Here is an 18,614-nt window from a genome sequence, read left to right on the forward strand (position 1 = left end):
AATCCCAGCTAGTTGGGAGGCTGAAGCAGGAAAATCGCTTGAACCCAGGAGGCGGAGGTTGCAGTGAGCCGAGATCTTGTCATTCTGTTCCAGCTTGGGCAACAACAGCAAAACTTCGTCTCAAAAAAAAAAAAAAAAAAATATATATATATATATATATAAATAAGCTGTCTAAACAGGGCAGAGGGTACTAATAGACATGAATAAAGTCCCTTCTGCCTTGATTAATTACTGAAGCCAAACACTTGATCTCTGTCTAATGTTCCCCATCTGTAAGCTGGTTACATATTCTACTACAGAGGTGCCTCATTCACTCTGGGAAAACAACTTCTATCAAGGAAGTAATAACGCATACTGATTTCATTTACTCTAAGACTGTATATAAAATAGTGTGAAGATGGGAAGATAAATATCTGTATTTAATTGCAGACACATATTACATTGCCCAAATGGGTTAAATGTTATTAGTCATATGACATTTGGAATTCACTTTTATTTCCTATTTACAATCATCATTATTAGTAATCGTTAATAATTATTCATCATACATCTTAAGGCTAATTGTAAGTCCTTAATATGAGACTGCAGAGTATTGCCAAGCAAACGTGAGAAAACAAATATTTATTGTTGAAAATGAGTAGACTGGATCCTCAGTGAACGAAACCTCCACACAGTTATCGAGGAAGAGTCGGGGACAAAACAGTTCTAGCTGGGGCTTAAGGGTGCAGCTTTCATTTAAATCTTCAGGACTGCTTTGACAGGTAAGACTAGAAAAGGCTGGGCCTCAATGCAATGTGGCTTTGGATGACAAAGAACCAAAGAGAACACACAGCTAGACATGATGTGTATCAAAGATAGATAAGTACATCCAGTTATAAGAAACTCAATGTGCACACCTCACTGTCAAGAGGTTTGTTTTCCCTTAATATCTTCATATTAGAAATGTGAAACGAAGCAGAGAAAGATCAATTACTACTTCGGCTCCAATAAACTCGCACTAAAATCAGCCAGACCGAAGAGTTCGAGGACTCCTGCCTCAAAGTCAGTCCCATCACCATGGTCATTGACCAACAGGTGCCACAAATCATTCCTTAGAGCTGGAGCTTTAACAGGCTTGCTGCCTACACCTCAGTAAACCCTTCCCAGGGCAAGCCAAGATTCAAGACAGCAAGCTTTCCCACAGACAACCTTCTTTATAGTGTCTGTGACTGTTTCTATTCATCTTTGCATCTGAGTCCTTAAATTTGCCAATTTCACGAATATGCTCTGCCATCTCACTGCCATTTATAAATGTTAAATTTACAGTTTTCTTTAAAGTATAATCACATTCTAATTTGCTCTGCGGAAGCAATATTAATTTCCTCACGGAGTATACAAACACTTGCTTACATTCATGCTGTCATATTACAAAGGCAGGATTTGCGTAACTTCTTAAGGAGACTTCATAAATTCTTTTAAAAGCTGGAAAAGTCTATCTTTTTGGGAAACCAAACTGACAGGTATGCATGAATCTACGATGCTCCACCCAGATGAAGCCATCCACACCATGAGCTACTCATACTCACCCGTATGGTTTCCGATGCAAAATGCCCTTCTGAGATCATCAGGTTTCCAGTTTCATCCAGCTTAACAATGGCTCCTGAGTTGGCCTGCACTTCAGCTTCAAATGCTTGATGCTTCTGAAGCTTCCCCTGTTGGCGGACCTTGAAGTGAGCCTCAGACGCGACCACACAGCATCAGCATTTTGTCCCCCCCGTTCCCCATGTTCCTCCCCTCCTCAATCCTGCTCCCTCTAGTTAGGGATACAACATCATTTGGCACCTCGCCCATTCTCTACCTGCTCAATTCCTCAAATACTCTGACTGCTTTTCTCCTGGTCCTCTGAAAGCCTGGCCAGTGAGGGCCATCAATGGTCCTCACTCACCCTTGAGAACTAACATTGTCAATGGAAGATGCTACAAAATATCCTATTAATAATTTTTTTTTTGCTATCAGAAAATTATCCTTTATGTAAACATCTAGTCCCTTCTAGAAATACAGAACCATACTAACAGTTTTCTCAACATTCAGTGCTTACTCTTGAAAAATCCATCCATATTCACTCACACGAGACTTTCTTTCACTTGCTTTAGAGGCCAGACTCTTTGACCCTGCCTACACTCCATTTCTCAATACTTCTTTTTCATCAAATACTAAGATGGGAAGGGGCCTGCCAGGCAGGGATTGCATCTAAAGCAGTGTTCTTCACTCTCTTAGGCTACTGTAGTCAATTTTTTATAGTTAAAAAATCCATGGGCCCAACTACTGCTCTACTTGCTACCGAAACAATTTTCTTTAAAAATCTTTCACCAAAATAAGTGAGAAGAAAGGCTTTCCCATTTTATAAAAAAGTTTTGGCTGGGTGCGGTGGCTCACGCCTGTAATCCCAGCACTTTGGGAGGCCGAGGCGGGCAGATCACCTGAGGTCAGGAGTTCGAGACCAGCCTGACAAACATGATGAAATCCTGTTTCTACTAAAGATACAAAAAATTAGCTGGGCGTGGTGGCACGAGCCTACAATCCTAGCTACTCAGGAGGCTGAGGCAGGAGAATCACTTGAATCTGGGAGGCAGAAGTTGCAGTGAGCTGAGATTGCACCATTGCACTCCAGCTTGGGTAACAAGAGCAAAACTCCGTCTCAAAAAAAAAACAAAAAAGTTTTAAATATATAATTTACATACCATAAGATTCAGGCTTTGCTTTTGATAAGATTTACCAAGTCTCTGAAAGGGACTCATAACTGTAAGTATTTGTTTTTTTGATATCTAACTCCAGAATAACTACAAATTTTTGCCAGCAACAACACTATTATGCCTTTCTCAAAAACTCATTCCAGGCCAGGTGTGGTGGCTCACGCCTGTAATCCCAGCACTTTGGGAGGCCAAGGTGGGCGGATCGCCTGAGGTCAGGAGTTTAAGACCAGCCTTGCTAACATGGCGAAACCCTATCTCTACTAAAAATACAAAAATTAGCTGGGCACAGTGGCAGGCGCCTGTAATCCCAGCTACTTGGGAGGCTGAGGCTGGAGAATCACTTAAACCTGGGAGGTGGAGGTTGCAGTGAGCCAAGATCACACCATTGCACTCTAGCCTGGGCGACATGAGTGAAACTCTGTCTCAAAAAACAAAAACAAAACAAAACAAAAAAAGAAACCTCATTCGAAGAGATTAACCCAGAACTTCCCTGAAAAATGTTTAAAGATCACCAGTAGTATCAAGGCAGAGGTTTGAGAACCATCAGTTTAAAGCATCCAGAAAAGACAATTAATACCTGTAAGATTCCACATTCACTCTCACTAATACGGGAAAACAATGAGTTTGTCCTTCCTTATTATATTCTTCTTGTCCAATCTCTCAAGGTCATAATTAAGTAACTTTCCATAATTAAAGAACATTTGGGCTCTTGAATTTTGGCAGGAATCCCAGGAGATCAGACGTACCTGCAAGTTGGTTGGGTCTTTATAATTCTCATCAGATGCAATCTGAAGTTTTTCCTGTATCCATTTCTCCAGCTCTTCAGCATCTCTTTGAAAGAACTGGAATCGATAGGAATCTTCCAGCTTCTGACGCCTAAGGGTTGAGAGCTCCTTGAAGCGGTGGTATCGGTCTAGGACCTGCTGCCGCCTCTCCTGGATGTCCTCTGCTGTTTCCAGCACTTTGACCCCACTTGGGTCCATTTTCTGAAATGACAAAATGCCCTGAGATAAGTACCAATAGGCACCAAAATAGATGAAAAGAAATTAGCCTTTCTGAAGGAAAGAAATAATTATCAGATAAACCCAGCAGACAAATGAATTGAGAAGACAACCCCTTCTTAGGAACAATGAAGCCCAGATCCTATTCCTTTATTAAAAATGGCCATCCATTCCCCTGCAACACCTATCTACATAGGGGCCTCAGAAGATGCCTAACCCACACATGGCAAGGAAACCAAATGAAAACTGTGAATGGGAGAACTGTGGTTTGTACTGTCAATTCTACAAAGGCTTCAAGAATTCAGAGGAAACAGCAACTGTGGTATTCAAATAATTACTGCTAAGTCCATTCAGAAGTCCTTTCAAGCAGGGGGTGCGGTGGCTCACGCTTGTAATCCCAACACTTTGGGAGGCCAAAGTGGCAGATTGCTTGACTCCAGGAGTTCGAGAACAGCCTGGGCAACAAGATGAAACACCTTCTCCACTAAAAATACAAAAAAATAGCTGGGCATGGTGGTGTGTGCCTACGATACCAGCTACTCAGGAGGCTAAGGCAGGAGGATCACCTGAGCCCAGGAGTTCAAGCCTGCAGTGAGCCATCACTGCACCACTGCACTCCGGCCTGGGTGACAAAACAAAACAAAAACCGAAAACAAAGAATATGCCATTTTATCCTCTAATTAAGGAACACAGAAGGAAACAGATACAGATTAATGCCAAAAAGCTTCTGAATTTGTCAGCAACATGTGACCTCACACTAGCCACCTTCCCTCTCCATGCCTCAATTTCCTAGAGTGACTAAAAATGTCAGGAAAAACGACGTGGTCTCAAGTCTCTTCGAACTTCAAAATTACAGCCTATAGAGAGGTTTCTGGGTTCACTAAGGAAGCAGAACAGATAAGCCTGCTGGTCCCTTCCAGCTATTGTTCTACAGTGTATAAAAGGTATAAAATTGTGTTGCCCTGGAAACATCTGGGAGTTCTTTCCTTTATCCTGTCGCCTATCCCAAGACAGAAAGAAAAGGGTGAGTAGGCTAAGAATTCGGAATGAAACCTGTCAAGAGTGCTGCCCCACATCCACCTAGCAGGTAAACAGAAGGAAATGGCTGATGTCAGAGTTTCTAGCTAGTGCCCCAGCTCTGTAGGGATTCAAGTAGTTCTCATTGGTGGTAGGAAGGCACAGTCTGTGCCTGATCAGCTCTGAAGATTGCCTTTCTAACAGGCCATCTTCCTGCAGAAGCATGCATGAGCTGATTTTAGTCATATCACCATTCCTTTAAATTATTCTCCACATAGGGCCGGGCGCGGTGGCTCACGCTTGTAATCCCAGCACTTTGGGAGGCCGAGGCGGGCGGATCACGAGGTCAGGAGATCGAGACCACGGTGAAACCCCGTCTCTACTAAAAATACAAAAAATTAGCCGGGCGTGGTGGCAGGCGCCTGTAGTCCCAGCTACTCGGAGAGGCTGAGGCAGGAGAATGGCGTGAACCCGGGAGGCGGAGCTTGCAGTGAGCCGAGATCGCGCCACTGCACTCCAGCCTGGGTGACAGAGCGAGACTCCGTCTCAAAAAAAAAAAAAAAAAAAAAAAATAAATAAATAAATAAATAAATAAATAAATAAATTATTCTCCACATATCAACCATGTATTTTTGTTGTATTATTGTTTTTCCACAGTCCAAAATTTTTCATACTATAAAAGGAAACATTCTTCACCATGCCACTCCCAAACCTTTTATGGCTTTCTTTTTTGTTTGTTTGTTTGAGACAGAGTCTCACTCAGTCACCAGGTTGGAGTGCAATGGCATGATCTCGGCTCACTGCCCTCTGCCTTCAGGGTTCAAGCGATTCTCCTGCCTCAGCCTCCCGCGTAGCAGGGACTACAGGCCTGCACCACCACGCCCAGCTAATTTTTGTATTTTTAGTAGAGATGGGGTTTCACCATGTTGGCCAGGATGGTCTCGATCTCTTGACCTCGTGATCTGCCCGCCTCGGCTTCCCAAAGGGCTGGAATTACAGGTGTGAGCCACTGCCCCCCGACCTATGGCTTCCTTCAGACAGAAGAAAGAACCCACCTCTTGAGCAGGACCTTCACAATCTGGCCCAGCATGCCTGCCTGGTATTATCTCTCACCCATTCCCCCTACCCTTGTGGCGGACAGAAGATTCTTTCTGCTCTAAAATGCGTAATTCCCTTTAAAACTCCAAGCCATGTGCACATGCTTCCTTTGTTTAGAATGTCGTATGACTCTTCTTTGCCTAGATAGCGTTTATTTATTTATATCTCAACACCCGGCTGAAATGGGTAAACGCAGGATCCTGACTCTTTACTAAACTGTACCCAATGTTCCTTCCTTCCTTCCTCAGATGTAATCACACTTCTCTTTAGATTTGCAAAGCACTTGTACATACATCCTAAGGCATGGTTACACCGAGCAACCTAATCTTTGTATACCTGATTTTTATTTATTTATTTTTGAGACAGGACCTTATTTTGCTGCCCAGGCTGGAGTGCAGTCACGGATCACTGCAACCTCGACCTCCCTGATTCAAGTGATCCTTCCACCTCAGCCTCCCACTTGCTGTGACTACGGGTGCACACCACCCTAATTTTTTTTTTTTTTTTTTTTTTTTTTTGAGACAGACTCTTGCTCTGTCACCCAGGCTAGAGTGCAGTGGCACGATCTTGGCTCATTGCAACCTCCACCTCCTGGGTTCAAGCAATTCTCCTGCCTCAGCCTCCCAAGTAGCTTGGATTACAGGCAGAAATCATGGTGCCTGGCTAATTTTTGTATTTTTAATAGAGACGGGGTTTCACCATATTGGCCAGGCTGGTCTCGAACTCCTGACCTCGTGATCCATCCGCCTTGGCCTCCCAAAGTGCTGAGATTACAGGTGTGAGCCACCACGCACAGCCATGACTGGCTAATTTTTAAATTTTTTTTTGTAGAGACAGGGTTTTGCTATGTTGCCTAGGCTGGTCTTGAACTCCTGGGCTCAAATGATCCTCCCACCTCGGTCTTCCAAAGTGCTAAGATTATAGGTGTAAGCCACCATGTCCGGTCCTGTATCCCTGATTTCTAGCATACAGAGGTCATTAAGAAATGTTGGTTGAATAGGCCGGGCGCCATGGCTCACATCTGCAATCCCAGCACTTTGGGAGGCTGAGGTGGGCGGATTGCTTGAGCCCAGAAGTTCGAGAACAGCCTAGGTAATATGACTAAACCCTGGCTATAAAAAAAAAAATTATCCAGGCATGGTGGCATGAGCCCGTAGTTGCACCACTGCACTCCAGCCTGGGTGACAGAATGAGACCCTGTCTCAAAAAAAAAAAAAAAAAGAAAATGTTGGTTGAATAAATGATCAAGTCCATGCTGAGTGTTGCAGCTGCTGTGCAGCAGACCTGAATTCATTTGTAAGGGGTAGCGAGAGAGCTCCATAACGAATCTTTCAGTTTGCATATTGTAAAATTGGAATTCTATCCAGTTAAGTGCTAGATTGATGACAAGAATGGCAAATAAAGAATGTGCTGACTAAAGCTACACAACTAGGTGTCAAACTAATGACTAAATCTGAATTACCAATCTTGGATTGACCACATGGCAGTATACTCTGAGAAAGTGGCTGTTTTTTTTTTTTTTTTTTTGGCAGGGTCTCACTCTGTTGCCCAGGCTAGAGTGCAGTGATACGATCTCAGCTCACTGCAACCTTGCCTCCTGGGCTCCAGTGATCCTCCCACCTCAGCCTCTTGAGTAGCTAGGAGTACAGGGAGATGCCAGCACACCTGGATAATTTTTATGTTTTTTGTACAGATGCAGTTTCACCATGTTGCCCAGGCTAGTCTCGAACTCCTGGACTCAAGTGATCCACCCGCCTCAGTCTCTCAAAGTGCTGGGATTACAGGCATGAGCCACTGAACTGGCCTATTTTCTATTCTTAAAACAGACGTCAAGTCCTTAAAACCAAAAACTGGGGGTGACCTTGAAAAGCTTAATGTCTGCTCAGAGCAGTTTTCATAATTATATATATATATATATATATATATATATATATATATATACACACACACACACACACACACATTTTTTTTTTTTTTTTTTTTTTGAGACGGAGTCTGGCTCTGTTGCCCAGGCTGGAGCGCAGTGGTGCAATCTCGGCTCACTGCAAGCTCCGCCTCCCGGGTTCACGTCATTCTCCTGCCTCAGCCTCTCCGAGTAGCTGGGACTACAGGCGCCCGCCACCACGCCCGGCTAATTTTTTTTTTTTGTATTTTTAGTAGAGACGGGGTTTCACCGTGATCTCGATCTCCTGACCTCGTGATCCGCCCGCCTCGGCCTCCCAAAGTGCTGGGATTACAAGCGTGAGCCACCGCGCCCGGCCAACACACACACATTTTTGAGACGGAGTCTCACTCTGTCACCCAGGCTGGAGTGCAGTGGCGCGATCTCGGCTCACTGCAAGCTCCACCTCCCAGGTTCACGCCATTCTCCTGCCTCAGCCTCCTGAGTAGCTGGGACCACAGGCGCCTGCCATCACGCCTGGCTAATTTTTTCTATTTTTTAGTAGAGATGGGGTTTCACCGTGCTAGCCAGGATGGTCTCGATCTCCTGACCTCGTGATCCACCCACCGTGGCCTCCCAAAGTTTTGTAATAATATTTAATGATAACAGGCAGTTATAGTTTACACTGCTGCCCTAAGTCTGTCAGCCTATTTTGGAGAAGGCTGATTTCTGATGAGGACCCTGACAAGGATCACTATCATCACACTTACTAGAAGGTAAAAAAGACTTCACTCAGTCACCTTCCAGTTGTCTCCTCCAGCCGTATCTCACATCAAACTCCCTCACCAACCCCAATTACAGGCCCTGGACAGGGTCCATCTGAAAGCTCAAAAAGTTCCCTTTCCCAGGAGTGCATTCTTCTCTCCCACTCCCAACCCTACCATCTAATATCATACAGATCTCGGCCAGGCGCGGTGGCTCATGCCTGTAATCCCAGCGCTTTGGGAAGCCGAGGCAGGTGGATCACAAGGTCAGGAGCTCGAGACCAGCCTGGCCAACATGGTGAAACCATATCTCTACTAAAAATACAAAAATTAGCCGGGTGTGGTGGCCCACGCCTGTAGCCCCAGCTACTTGGGAGGCTGAGGCAGAAGAATCGCTTGAACCTGGGAGGCAGAGGTTGTGACGAGCCCAGATCGTGCCACTGCACTCCAGCCTGTCAAAAAAATAAAAAATTTAAAAAACAAATCATATAGATTTCTGAGTCCAAAGCAAATGCCTCGTCCTCTATGAAGTCTTTCTGAATCAGAAGTCTCCACTTCCTGACCACCCACCCCTATCATTCATCTTATAACACTGCCACATTCTGCCATGTAATTATTGTGTTCTCCCTATCACATTCATAAGTCTTTTAAGGAACTATAAAGAAGACCATATTTTACTCTTACTCTCTGGGCACAGAACTCAGGACTTGGCACATATTATAGATCAAATTATATTCAGAGCTTGGAAATAAAGAAACTGCCATCGTTTTATAATTATGTAGTTGGGAGACAGGTAATCTAGTAAGCAAGCTGCAAAGGCCAGGGTGACCTGGGATCCTCCAGTTCCCAGAATATGGCACACTGGAACCAGTGATTCTTAACATGATTAGAGTCGACATGTTTTTTTGTTTTTTTTTTTTTGAGACGGAGTCTCGCTCTGTTGCCCAGGCTGGAGTGCAGTGGCGCGATCTCGGCTCACTGCAAGCTCCACCTCCCGGGTTCATGCCATTCTCCTGCCTCAGTCTCCCGACTGGCTGGGACTACAGGCACCCACCACCTCGCCCAGCTAATTTTTTGTATTTTTAGCAGAGATGGGGTTTCACCATATTAGCCAGCATGGTCTCGATCTCTTGACCTCGTGATCCACCTGCCTCGGCCTCCAAAAGAGCTGGGATTATAGGCATGAGCCACCGCGCCTGGCCTTTTTTTTTTGAGATGGAGTCTTGCTCTGTCGCCAGGCTGGAGTGCAGTGGTGCGATCTCAGCTCACTGCAACCTCCGCCTCCAGGGTCAAGCAATTCTCCTGCCTCAACCTCCCGAGTAGCTGGGACTACAATCACACACCACCACGCCCAGCTAATTTCTGTATTTCTCTTCTTTTTAATAGAGACAGGCTTTCACTATGTTGGCCAGGATGATCTCAATCTCTTGACCTTGTGGTCTGCCCGCGTCGGCCTCCCAAAGTGCTGGGATTACAGGCGTGAACCACCACGCCCGGCCGACATATTATTTATTGATGGCTATTTGGTTATTTATTAGTTCCTTTCACTCCCTTTTTTTTTTTTTTTTTTTTTTTGAGATGAAGTCTTACTCTGTTGCCCAGGCTGGAGTGCAGTGATGCTATCTGGGCTCACAGCAACATCCGCCTCCCAGGTTCAAGTGATTCTTCTGCCTCAGCCTCCCCAGTAGCTGGGATTACAGGCACCCGCCACCACGCCTGACTAATTTTTGTACTTTTGTAGAGACTGGGTTTCACCATATTGGCCAGACTGGTCTCGAACTGACTTCAGGCAATCCACCCACCTTGGCCTCCCAAAGTGCTGGGATTACAGACGTGAGCCACAGCGCCCGGCCTTCACTCCCTCTTTATTAGTTCCTTTTCACATCTGCACTTTGGAGTGAAAAAACAGTGAGGCAGACACAGTGGCTCACATCTGTAATCCCAATACTTTGAGAGGCCGAGGCGAGCGGATCACCTGAGGTCAGGAGTTTGAGACCAGCCTGGCCAACGTGGTAAAACTCTGTCTCTACTAAAAATACCAAAATTAGCTGGGTGTGGTGGCACATGCCTGTAGTCCCATCTACTCAGGAGGCTGGGGCTGGAGAATCCCTTGAGCCTGGGAGGCGGAGTTTGCAGTGAGCTAAGATCAAGCCCCTGCACTCCAGCCTGGGTGACAGAGCTAGACTCCGTGTCAAAAAAAAAAAAAAAAAAAAGGCGGGTGCGGTGGCTTACACCCGTAATCCTAGCATTTTGGGAGGCTGAAGGGGGTGGATTGCCTGAGCTCAGGAGTTCGAGACCAGCCTGGGCAACACGGTGGAACGCCGTCTCTATTAAAATACAAAAAATTAGCCAGGTGTGGCAGCGTGCACCTGTAATCCCAGCTACTTGGGAGGCTGAGGCAGGAGAATTGCTAGAACCTGGGAGGCCGAGGTTGCAGTGAGCCAAGATCACACCTTTGCACTCCAGCCTGGGCGACAGAGCGAGACTCTGTCTCTTTTAAAAAAAAAAAAAAAAAAGGTGAGGTGGATGTATTAATCATTTTTTAAAAATCAAAATTATCGGCCAGGCAGGGTGGCTCACACCTGTAATTCCAGCACTTTGGGAGGCCAAGGCAGGTGGATCACCTGAGGTCAGGAGTTTGACACCAGCCTGGCCAACATGGTGAAACCCCATCTCTACTAAAAATACAAAAATTAGCCGAGCACAGTGGCGCATGCCTGTAGTCCCAGCTACCTGGGAGGCTGAGGCAGGAGAATCGCTTGAACCCGGGAGGCGGAGGTTGCAGTGAGCCAAGATTGCACCACTGCACTTCAGCCTGGGCGACGAAAAAGCAAGAGTCCGTCTCAAAAAAAAAAAAAAAAATCAAAATTATTTAAGATTGAGTCTTAGTAAACAATTAGGGTTAGACTTATTTATTTATATATTTCCTTTGTTCTCAACCCTCAGGAAACAGTTAAGATGGAAAAACATTGAGAAATTATGCATCTAATTTGTTTGCTTCCAAAATTTTCTTGTAAAGAAATTTTCCAAGGAAGGTATAGTTACACATGGAACAATAACGACACTGCACACGAGCTCCTGAAAGAGATGGAAGTCTCCAGGATTCGAGTGTATGGTGCTGTTCTGCCTCCTATCACAGGAGTCACTGCATTTCTAAAATCCTTTACCTGCTACGGAAATTAAGAAATCACATTTGGGAGCAGCCCTTTATGATAAGAAAATCTCCATCATAATATCACAAAGGTTCCATCTGAGCAAGTCCCCCTGCTTGGGCCCAGCTTGCTGATTTGATCCTGCCAATCCAGAGAGACAGTTCAGCAAGGCCCTGCTGAAATTAACCAACCTAAAAGGCCCTCTTTGTCACCCCAGTGAAGTAGAACGAGTCAATTCTATACCAAGTGCTTTGGTCAGGCAATAATGGACTTTTCTTTCCTGCAGTAGATCAGCTGACGTCAGTAGGTGGGAGGTCTGCCAAGGCACAACAGGCTGTCTCTGGGGAGCTGGGTATCTGAAAGTCACCAATGCGCTCCCACTGCAGTCAGCATTCAGAATTTTCATTTGTGCAATTACAAGAGACACCAAAAACCACTATGGGTTAGTAAGAGTTTCCCCCCTCTTAACCTGATAGGGAGCTGTCTCTTGTTTATCTACACGAGTTCCAGTTTCTTTTTGCTCCTAAAAGGGTCATTTCTGTAGACTACATTAAACACAGGAAAATTCTCATAAATATCATTAAGAATTCCTGCCATCCAAAGGTGCTACAAACTCTCACACGAAACTGTCAGAGTTACTGAAATGTCAACTCGGCCTGGGCGTGCCACATTCCTTCCACAACCGAGGCTGCATGCTGCAAGCACCCCACCCCTTCCCTGGCATATGCAGCAGACTGATTAGGCCGACTTCACAGAGAATGTTCCAGGCTGTTCCCAGCCATATGGGATTAACGCCTTTTGAGAGTGCCAGAAAGGAAAAATCTGGGAAACGTGCCATTAAAAAACAAACTCCAATCTTACCAGCCTATCTATCAGTTCCACTAACTGCCTAAAAACCACAACAGAGACGACTTCCTAGGAATGCAATCAACTGACTGCTTATCTCAAAGGAGCCGACTGTCTCTGATTTTGCCAATCAAGTCCGTTCACATGGAGACTGGAGGGGAAACGAAGTGCTAAGTATATTCTCTATATGTTTAAGGACAACTTCCCATTTACGGTAACTTAAAAAAAAAAGGTATATATTTGCAAAATATTATTAGAGAAGACTGAAGACATAGGCTATTTATAAATGCTGCAATGCAGCAGTCAAACGTTAGCTGCATCATTCAGCAAGTAATGCGAATCTCGGGGGGATAAAGCAAGAATTAGAACTATGTCCTCTATTGTAATAAATAAAATGAATAAAATAAACTTGTCAGCATCCTTACAATACTGCCAGATCTCGGAAGAAGAGTGGGGTCTAAAGATATGAATCTTGGTTAGAAATTTCTAATTTACGGCCAGGCGCAGTGGCTCACGCCTGTAATCCCAGCACTTTGGGAGGCCGAGGCGGGCGGATCACGAGGTCGGGAGATTGAGACCATCCTGGCTAACACGGTGAAACCCCATCTCTACTAAAAATACAAAAAATTAGCCAAGCATGGTGGCAGGCGCCTGTAGTCCCAGCTATTCGGGAGGCTGAGGCAGGAGAATGGCGTGAACCTGGGAGGTGGAGCTTGCAGTGAGCCGAGACTGCGCCACTGCACTCCAGCCTGGGTGACAAAGCGAGAAAGCGAGACTCCATCTCAAAAAAAAAAAAAAAAAAAAAAGAAAGAAATTTCTAATTTAATCCAAAGATATAGCATGCTTCAGAATGATCCATGATATCAAACACAAACTTATACACAATATCAACTGAAAATGGATTCCTACAAAATAGATTAGACATAAATATCTTTGTCTTCTTGATGAATGCCAAGAAACAGCTGTTTGAGGCAGTTCTTGGTATTTGGGGAATTTTCCTTCCCCAAATAAAAATTTGGGGGTATTTGGGGGCATAAAATTTGGGAGTATAAAAATAAAAAAAATGGAGGGGTATTTACAGGATATATAGCTATATCTTCTTGTACAGGCAGAGGCAGTGGGTGGGAATCACACTGCGTTAAGCAACACAAAAGACTGCAGATACAAACATTTTCAAACCAAAGGTCAAATGCTCTGGACTCTGTAAACCTGGCACCTGCAGTTGAGTGCAGTCAGAGTTTCTCTACGGAATCCCAACAGAGAGAAAAAAATTATAGTGAAGCTGAAAGGAGTCTCTATTAAAAACAAAGCATTGGGATTGCCATTCTTTCAGCAAGCTGAACGTACTGGATGTAAGAGACATTTGGAATACTACAAAATGAATTCTGATTGTCAGGCAGGACACCACCAGACATACAGTTTTGCAAGAAAGGGATTTTTAGGGACTAACAGGATGAACGGTCATTTCGTCATTTGGTTATGGAAAAATTCATAAACATCACCCAAAGCAAAAGGTCACAGAAACCATTCATCAGTTGCTTTTGTTGCTTAGTCAGAACCCAAATGTGCAGAACCAACAATGTCTTTTCTCCGTGGCTTAGGATGCCAGCCTATTACCAAATTTCAGATTTGCAAAGCAAGAGAACTATATCCATGGATGTGGAAGGGCTTCCCTAAGAACAAACCACCAAAGAATTGATTAGCACTCATAAAATTGTATACCAGTTGATTCTCAGATCAAACAAAATTAACTCAAAACCAGCTTAGCTGCAGATTTTAGTGGCAGATTTGATGGTAAGCAGAGAGGTCAATAATACATAAAGGATGACTGAACACCATAAATAAAAACAATAAGTATTTTTGCTTAAACCACATTCCAATCAGGATTGTGGATCAGCATGTCAGCCTTCAAACTGATTAATTCATTTCAACTTGTTAGCGCAATTGTGCAGAGGTGAGCAGGGATTTAGCTTTAAGAAAGCAAAAGATTCATACTGCATTGCATCAAAATCCAGAAATGCAGAGCAATATTGAGAAAACTTACTTCTGATTGCTTCCCAAATACTATCTTGCTGCTACTTACCTTTTAACCTGCAAAATTCAGATGAGAGGTATTTAAGTTCCTTATTGTTACTATGACTCAAAACAGGAAATGGTTATAATGTGGCCCATTTTTATAAACCTCATTTAAATAAATAACTCATCTGATTTATAAAAAGGCCTGCCTTGGATTTATCACCTATAATCACTAGAAATTTCCAATATTTATATTTCTTATTTTGGGATATTAAGATACTAAATTTTTTTTTGAAAAAGGTCCGATTTAGAAAACAAAGACTGTACACAAAGAAAACATATAAAGAAAGCTGTTTTTAAATTTTTTTTTTTGAGACAGAGTCTCGCACTGTCACCTGGGCTGGAGTGCAATGGTGCAATCTTGGCTCATTGCAACCTCCACCTCCTGGGTTAAAGCGATTCTCCTGCCTCAGCTTCCCAAGTACCTGGGATTACAGGGGCCCGCCACCACGCCCGGCTAATTTTTTGTATTTTTAGTAGAGATGGGGTTTCACTATGTTGGCCAGGCTGGTCTCGAACTCCTGACCTTGTGATCCACCCACCTTGGCCTCCCAAGCTTGCTGGGATTACAGGCATGAGCCACCGCACCCGGCCCAAGAGCTATTTTTTAAACATGAAAAGGTAAGCTCTATTTTATTATAGAAATTGTGGTGGAAGAAGTCAATGCAACAGGAAACAAACCCAAGTTTACAATATTTGTCAAATTTTAAAAACACAATTTTTACTATGTATTTTCAGATTATGTTTTCCAAATATCTAGGATAATATGTTTAGTCCCTTGGTTCTTAAAAACCAAGTAGCCACCAATAAAAAGTCAGCAAACACTACATGCAAACACCAGAATGGTGGTAAGAAATTAATATATTAATGCCTTAAAGAGAAAGAGAGGGAGGTTAAAAAAAAAAAAAAAAAGGGAAGGCTTTGCAAACTTTCAAGTAAATTTACTAATACTTCTGATAATTTAACACCAAAAAAACCCCAAACAAATCCTAACCAATTTGTTTAACAGAAACATCATGCAAGCAGGGTTTTTTTCCCCCTTTCTTTGGATCATTCAACCTCTTTGACACGAATATGCCTTCACTGCAAGCCAGGCAAAACCAAAAAGGCAACCCGTTTTCTGCATGCTGGTCAAATACCTGGACTCTGCGTTTACGAAACGATGACAACATGATGGAGGAATGTGGAGTCTAAAGAGGGAGGGGGGAGAGCAAGATAACAAGCTTCTAAGGGCAAAGGGAACAAAATCATGACGAAAACAGATTATTTAAAAAACATGAATACAGATTAAAAATCCAATTTCAGGTATTTTCTCAATGTCTTCTCTCTGACATTCTGTATAGTGTCTAAATCCCACGAGGGATTTAAAATGTGGAAGGAGAACCAAGGTTCCCAGGTCTTGGCAGTTACTATCTAGATATGCTGCCCTGGTCAAGTCTCACTCTCCTTTGGGCCTCAATTTCCCCACTTGTCAAAGTAATAATACTGAATATACTTTTTCAAACTAAACATGCCTTCCTCCTGAGGATCCCAGGACAAGATGATTCCTAAATCCCCTTCCATTCAGCAATAAAAGAGCATGACTTCATGAAATTGCCACAAAGTAGAACTCAAGCCACAAAGATCTGACTTGGGCCTAGTTTGCCAGTACACTTACTTTACAAAATACTATTTCCTGTTCAAAATTGGTACAAGAGGAATATGCAAAAAAGGTGGAAGACAGGTGATGGTTCACAGCACAGCTGCTCCAGTCAAGTGGCCCCAAGTGATGAGCTATGCAGTCCTCCTCCTCCTCCGCATTCCTGGAGTCAGCATTTGCCACTAGGGCGTTGCATTCTTTTACAGTACAGCCGCAGCTGATACGCTGCAACAGACCTGAGTGCATAACTAGTGGGATCCCTGCATAGCCCACGGAGGACTGATTACAAAGGCAGGCCAGCCTTGAACACACTGTCCATTCTTAGTGTAGATTCAGCAGTGACAGGACATGGGGGACTATTCCTGAGATCCACTTTTCAAGATCTGCAGTTGACCTCCCACTTTGGATGAAGGCAGGTAAGAAAAAGCAGAAAAAATTCTAACCCAGGGAACCAAAAGACATACTTAAAACAGCTCTCCCCGTGTCCACCTCTTCATCAGATTGCTTGACAGGCTTACAGGATAGCCTGTGACATATCAGATTTCTCCAATTATTAGATGACTACAAAACACACGGCCAAGACCAAAGCGTATCAGAGAATCAGTTACTAGGCTGATGGTTTGCCATTAAGAGCTGCTTCACACTTGTCCAGGATGAAGCAAAAATCCTCCTTTCCAGTCTCTCCATCAAGGTCCCTGGATAACAGTTAACACACTTTGAGGGTCCCTCTGAGTAATTATTGGCCCAGTTACTAAAAAAGGCTTATTGTTAATTTCCTCTGCACAGAGGCCCTTACTGCAGTACTTTTTTTTCCTCCGTAGCACATTCAATTTGACCTTTTAAAATCTAAGATATTAGTTAGCTGCAATGAAAGGGAAAATAAACGACTAGTTAAGGAGTCGGAACCTTGGCTCAATGGCTTCATATAGCTGAGTGTTCCTGCTGCTATTCCCAAGATTTTCTGTTTCCTGGCTCCAAGACACCCCCACCCTTCCATCTTTGATACATTCTGTTTTACTTAAGGCCAATTGCTATGACGACGCAATTTCTCAACCCATTATGAAAATACTTCATATGGCCTCTCTCCTGTTCTTCCCGAACAGCCATGATGGTAAGTTTTTCTAAAATACCATGATGAAGACAGAACAAAGGGCTTAAATATTTTAGGATCTATTATATAAAAGAGATCTGATAAGATGTTGGAACAGTTCAAGCATCATCTCAACCCAGCTTTCTGAGCTATTCAGGCTTTTCATTTAAAACATATTCAACTCTTAACTTTAACAAGGCGCTTATTTAAAATGTATTTTACTCCAGTACATGAAAGAGACTTTAGAAAGCGATGTTCTGGGGAAGCGTCTAATCAAATTCTCAGGGACAGCTTTCAAACAAAAGACTGTTCTATCATTCAACAGTGGTATGGCAGAATTTTTGACACTGTATCTCGACTCGAAAGACCCAGTCCCAGGAAGCACACACACATACACAAACAAGAACGCTAAGCTATTAAGTTATTTGATTTGAGCCTCATACCATGCAAGCACCGCATTTACCTATTATTTACAAGCAAATCACAACTGGGAAGAAAGAAAAATGTTTATTACAAGGAAAGAAAAGGAGACGGCCAGTCTCCGACCCTTCTGCGTTCAGAGAGACAGCAGAGATTCGCCATGCAGGATGAAATTAAGGTCAGAGAGCCGTTTACGCTATGCTTGGGCTCCCCGGGCTCTTCCTCCCTCCACGGCTGGCCGGCATTGCTGGTGCGATTCAGAAGAACGAGCTGCAGAAGTCGCTCCCGGCCGAAGGAAGGGACCGGGGGCGGTGCGGGGAGCGTTCGGCAGGGAGGCGGCTGGCGAAGATCCCGACGAGGGAGCCCCCACCCACCTGCCGCAGCCGGATGGGGCAGGGCAGGGCCGGGCCGCGCCGCAGCTAGGCTTGGGGGTGGCTGGGAGGGACCCGGCGGCCTCGCGCCCCCTCCCCCCGTCAGTGACATTCCAGCGGCGGCGCCCGCCTTGGCCCGACTGCTACTCCGCAGCCCACGCGCCACAAAAGCAGCGGCAGCGGCTTCCCCCACTCCTCAGCCGAACGGAGGCAGCCCCGCGGCCCGCCCGGCTCACCTGTCCGCGCGCCGGCCCCGCCCCGCCTTAAGAGCTGCCCAGCTCCCGCCCGGGGGTCGGCTGCCCGGGGCCCGCTCCCTCCCGGAGCTCCCCGGCTGCCCTTCTCACCGGCTCTCGGGGGGTGAGAGGCGTGGGTGCGTCGGGCCGAGGGGTGCTGAAGGACCGAGGAGCCTCCGCGGCCTCCGCTCCGCGCCGTTCACTCCGCAGCGGGTAGTGGCGGCGACGCGCGCGCCCCGCCACTTTTATAAGCGGCTACGCGCGCTCCCGCGGCGGGCGGGCGCGAGCGCCAG

General features: G+C 44.8%; 1 protein-coding gene across 10 annotated transcripts in view; it reads right to left on the reverse strand.

Moving 5' to 3' along the window:
- SPTAN1 (spectrin alpha, non-erythrocytic 1) overlaps positions 1-18,555 on the reverse strand; it is an 80,410-nt gene extending 61,855 nt beyond the window's left edge. For all 10 annotated transcript variants that reach the window (XM_055270840.2, XM_055270839.2, XM_055270835.2 and 7 more), the window contains exons 1-3: positions 18,433-18,555; positions 3,479-3,718; positions 1,566-1,691 (exon numbers count right to left, since the gene is read on the reverse strand). In XM_055270840.2, coding sequence (XP_055126815.1) covers positions 1,566-1,691; positions 3,479-3,715 — 363 coding nt within the window. In that variant the 5' untranslated portion in view covers positions 3,716-3,718; positions 18,433-18,555. The remainder of the gene's footprint in view (positions 1-1,565; positions 1,692-3,478; positions 3,719-18,432) is intronic.
- Positions 18,556-18,614: the final 59 nt, after the last annotated feature.

This window comes from Symphalangus syndactylus, chromosome 3, assembly GCF_028878055.3.
Source record: "Symphalangus syndactylus isolate Jambi chromosome 3, NHGRI_mSymSyn1-v2.1_pri, whole genome shotgun sequence".
In the NCBI taxonomy this organism is placed as follows: domain Eukaryota; kingdom Metazoa; phylum Chordata; class Mammalia; order Primates; family Hylobatidae; genus Symphalangus; species Symphalangus syndactylus.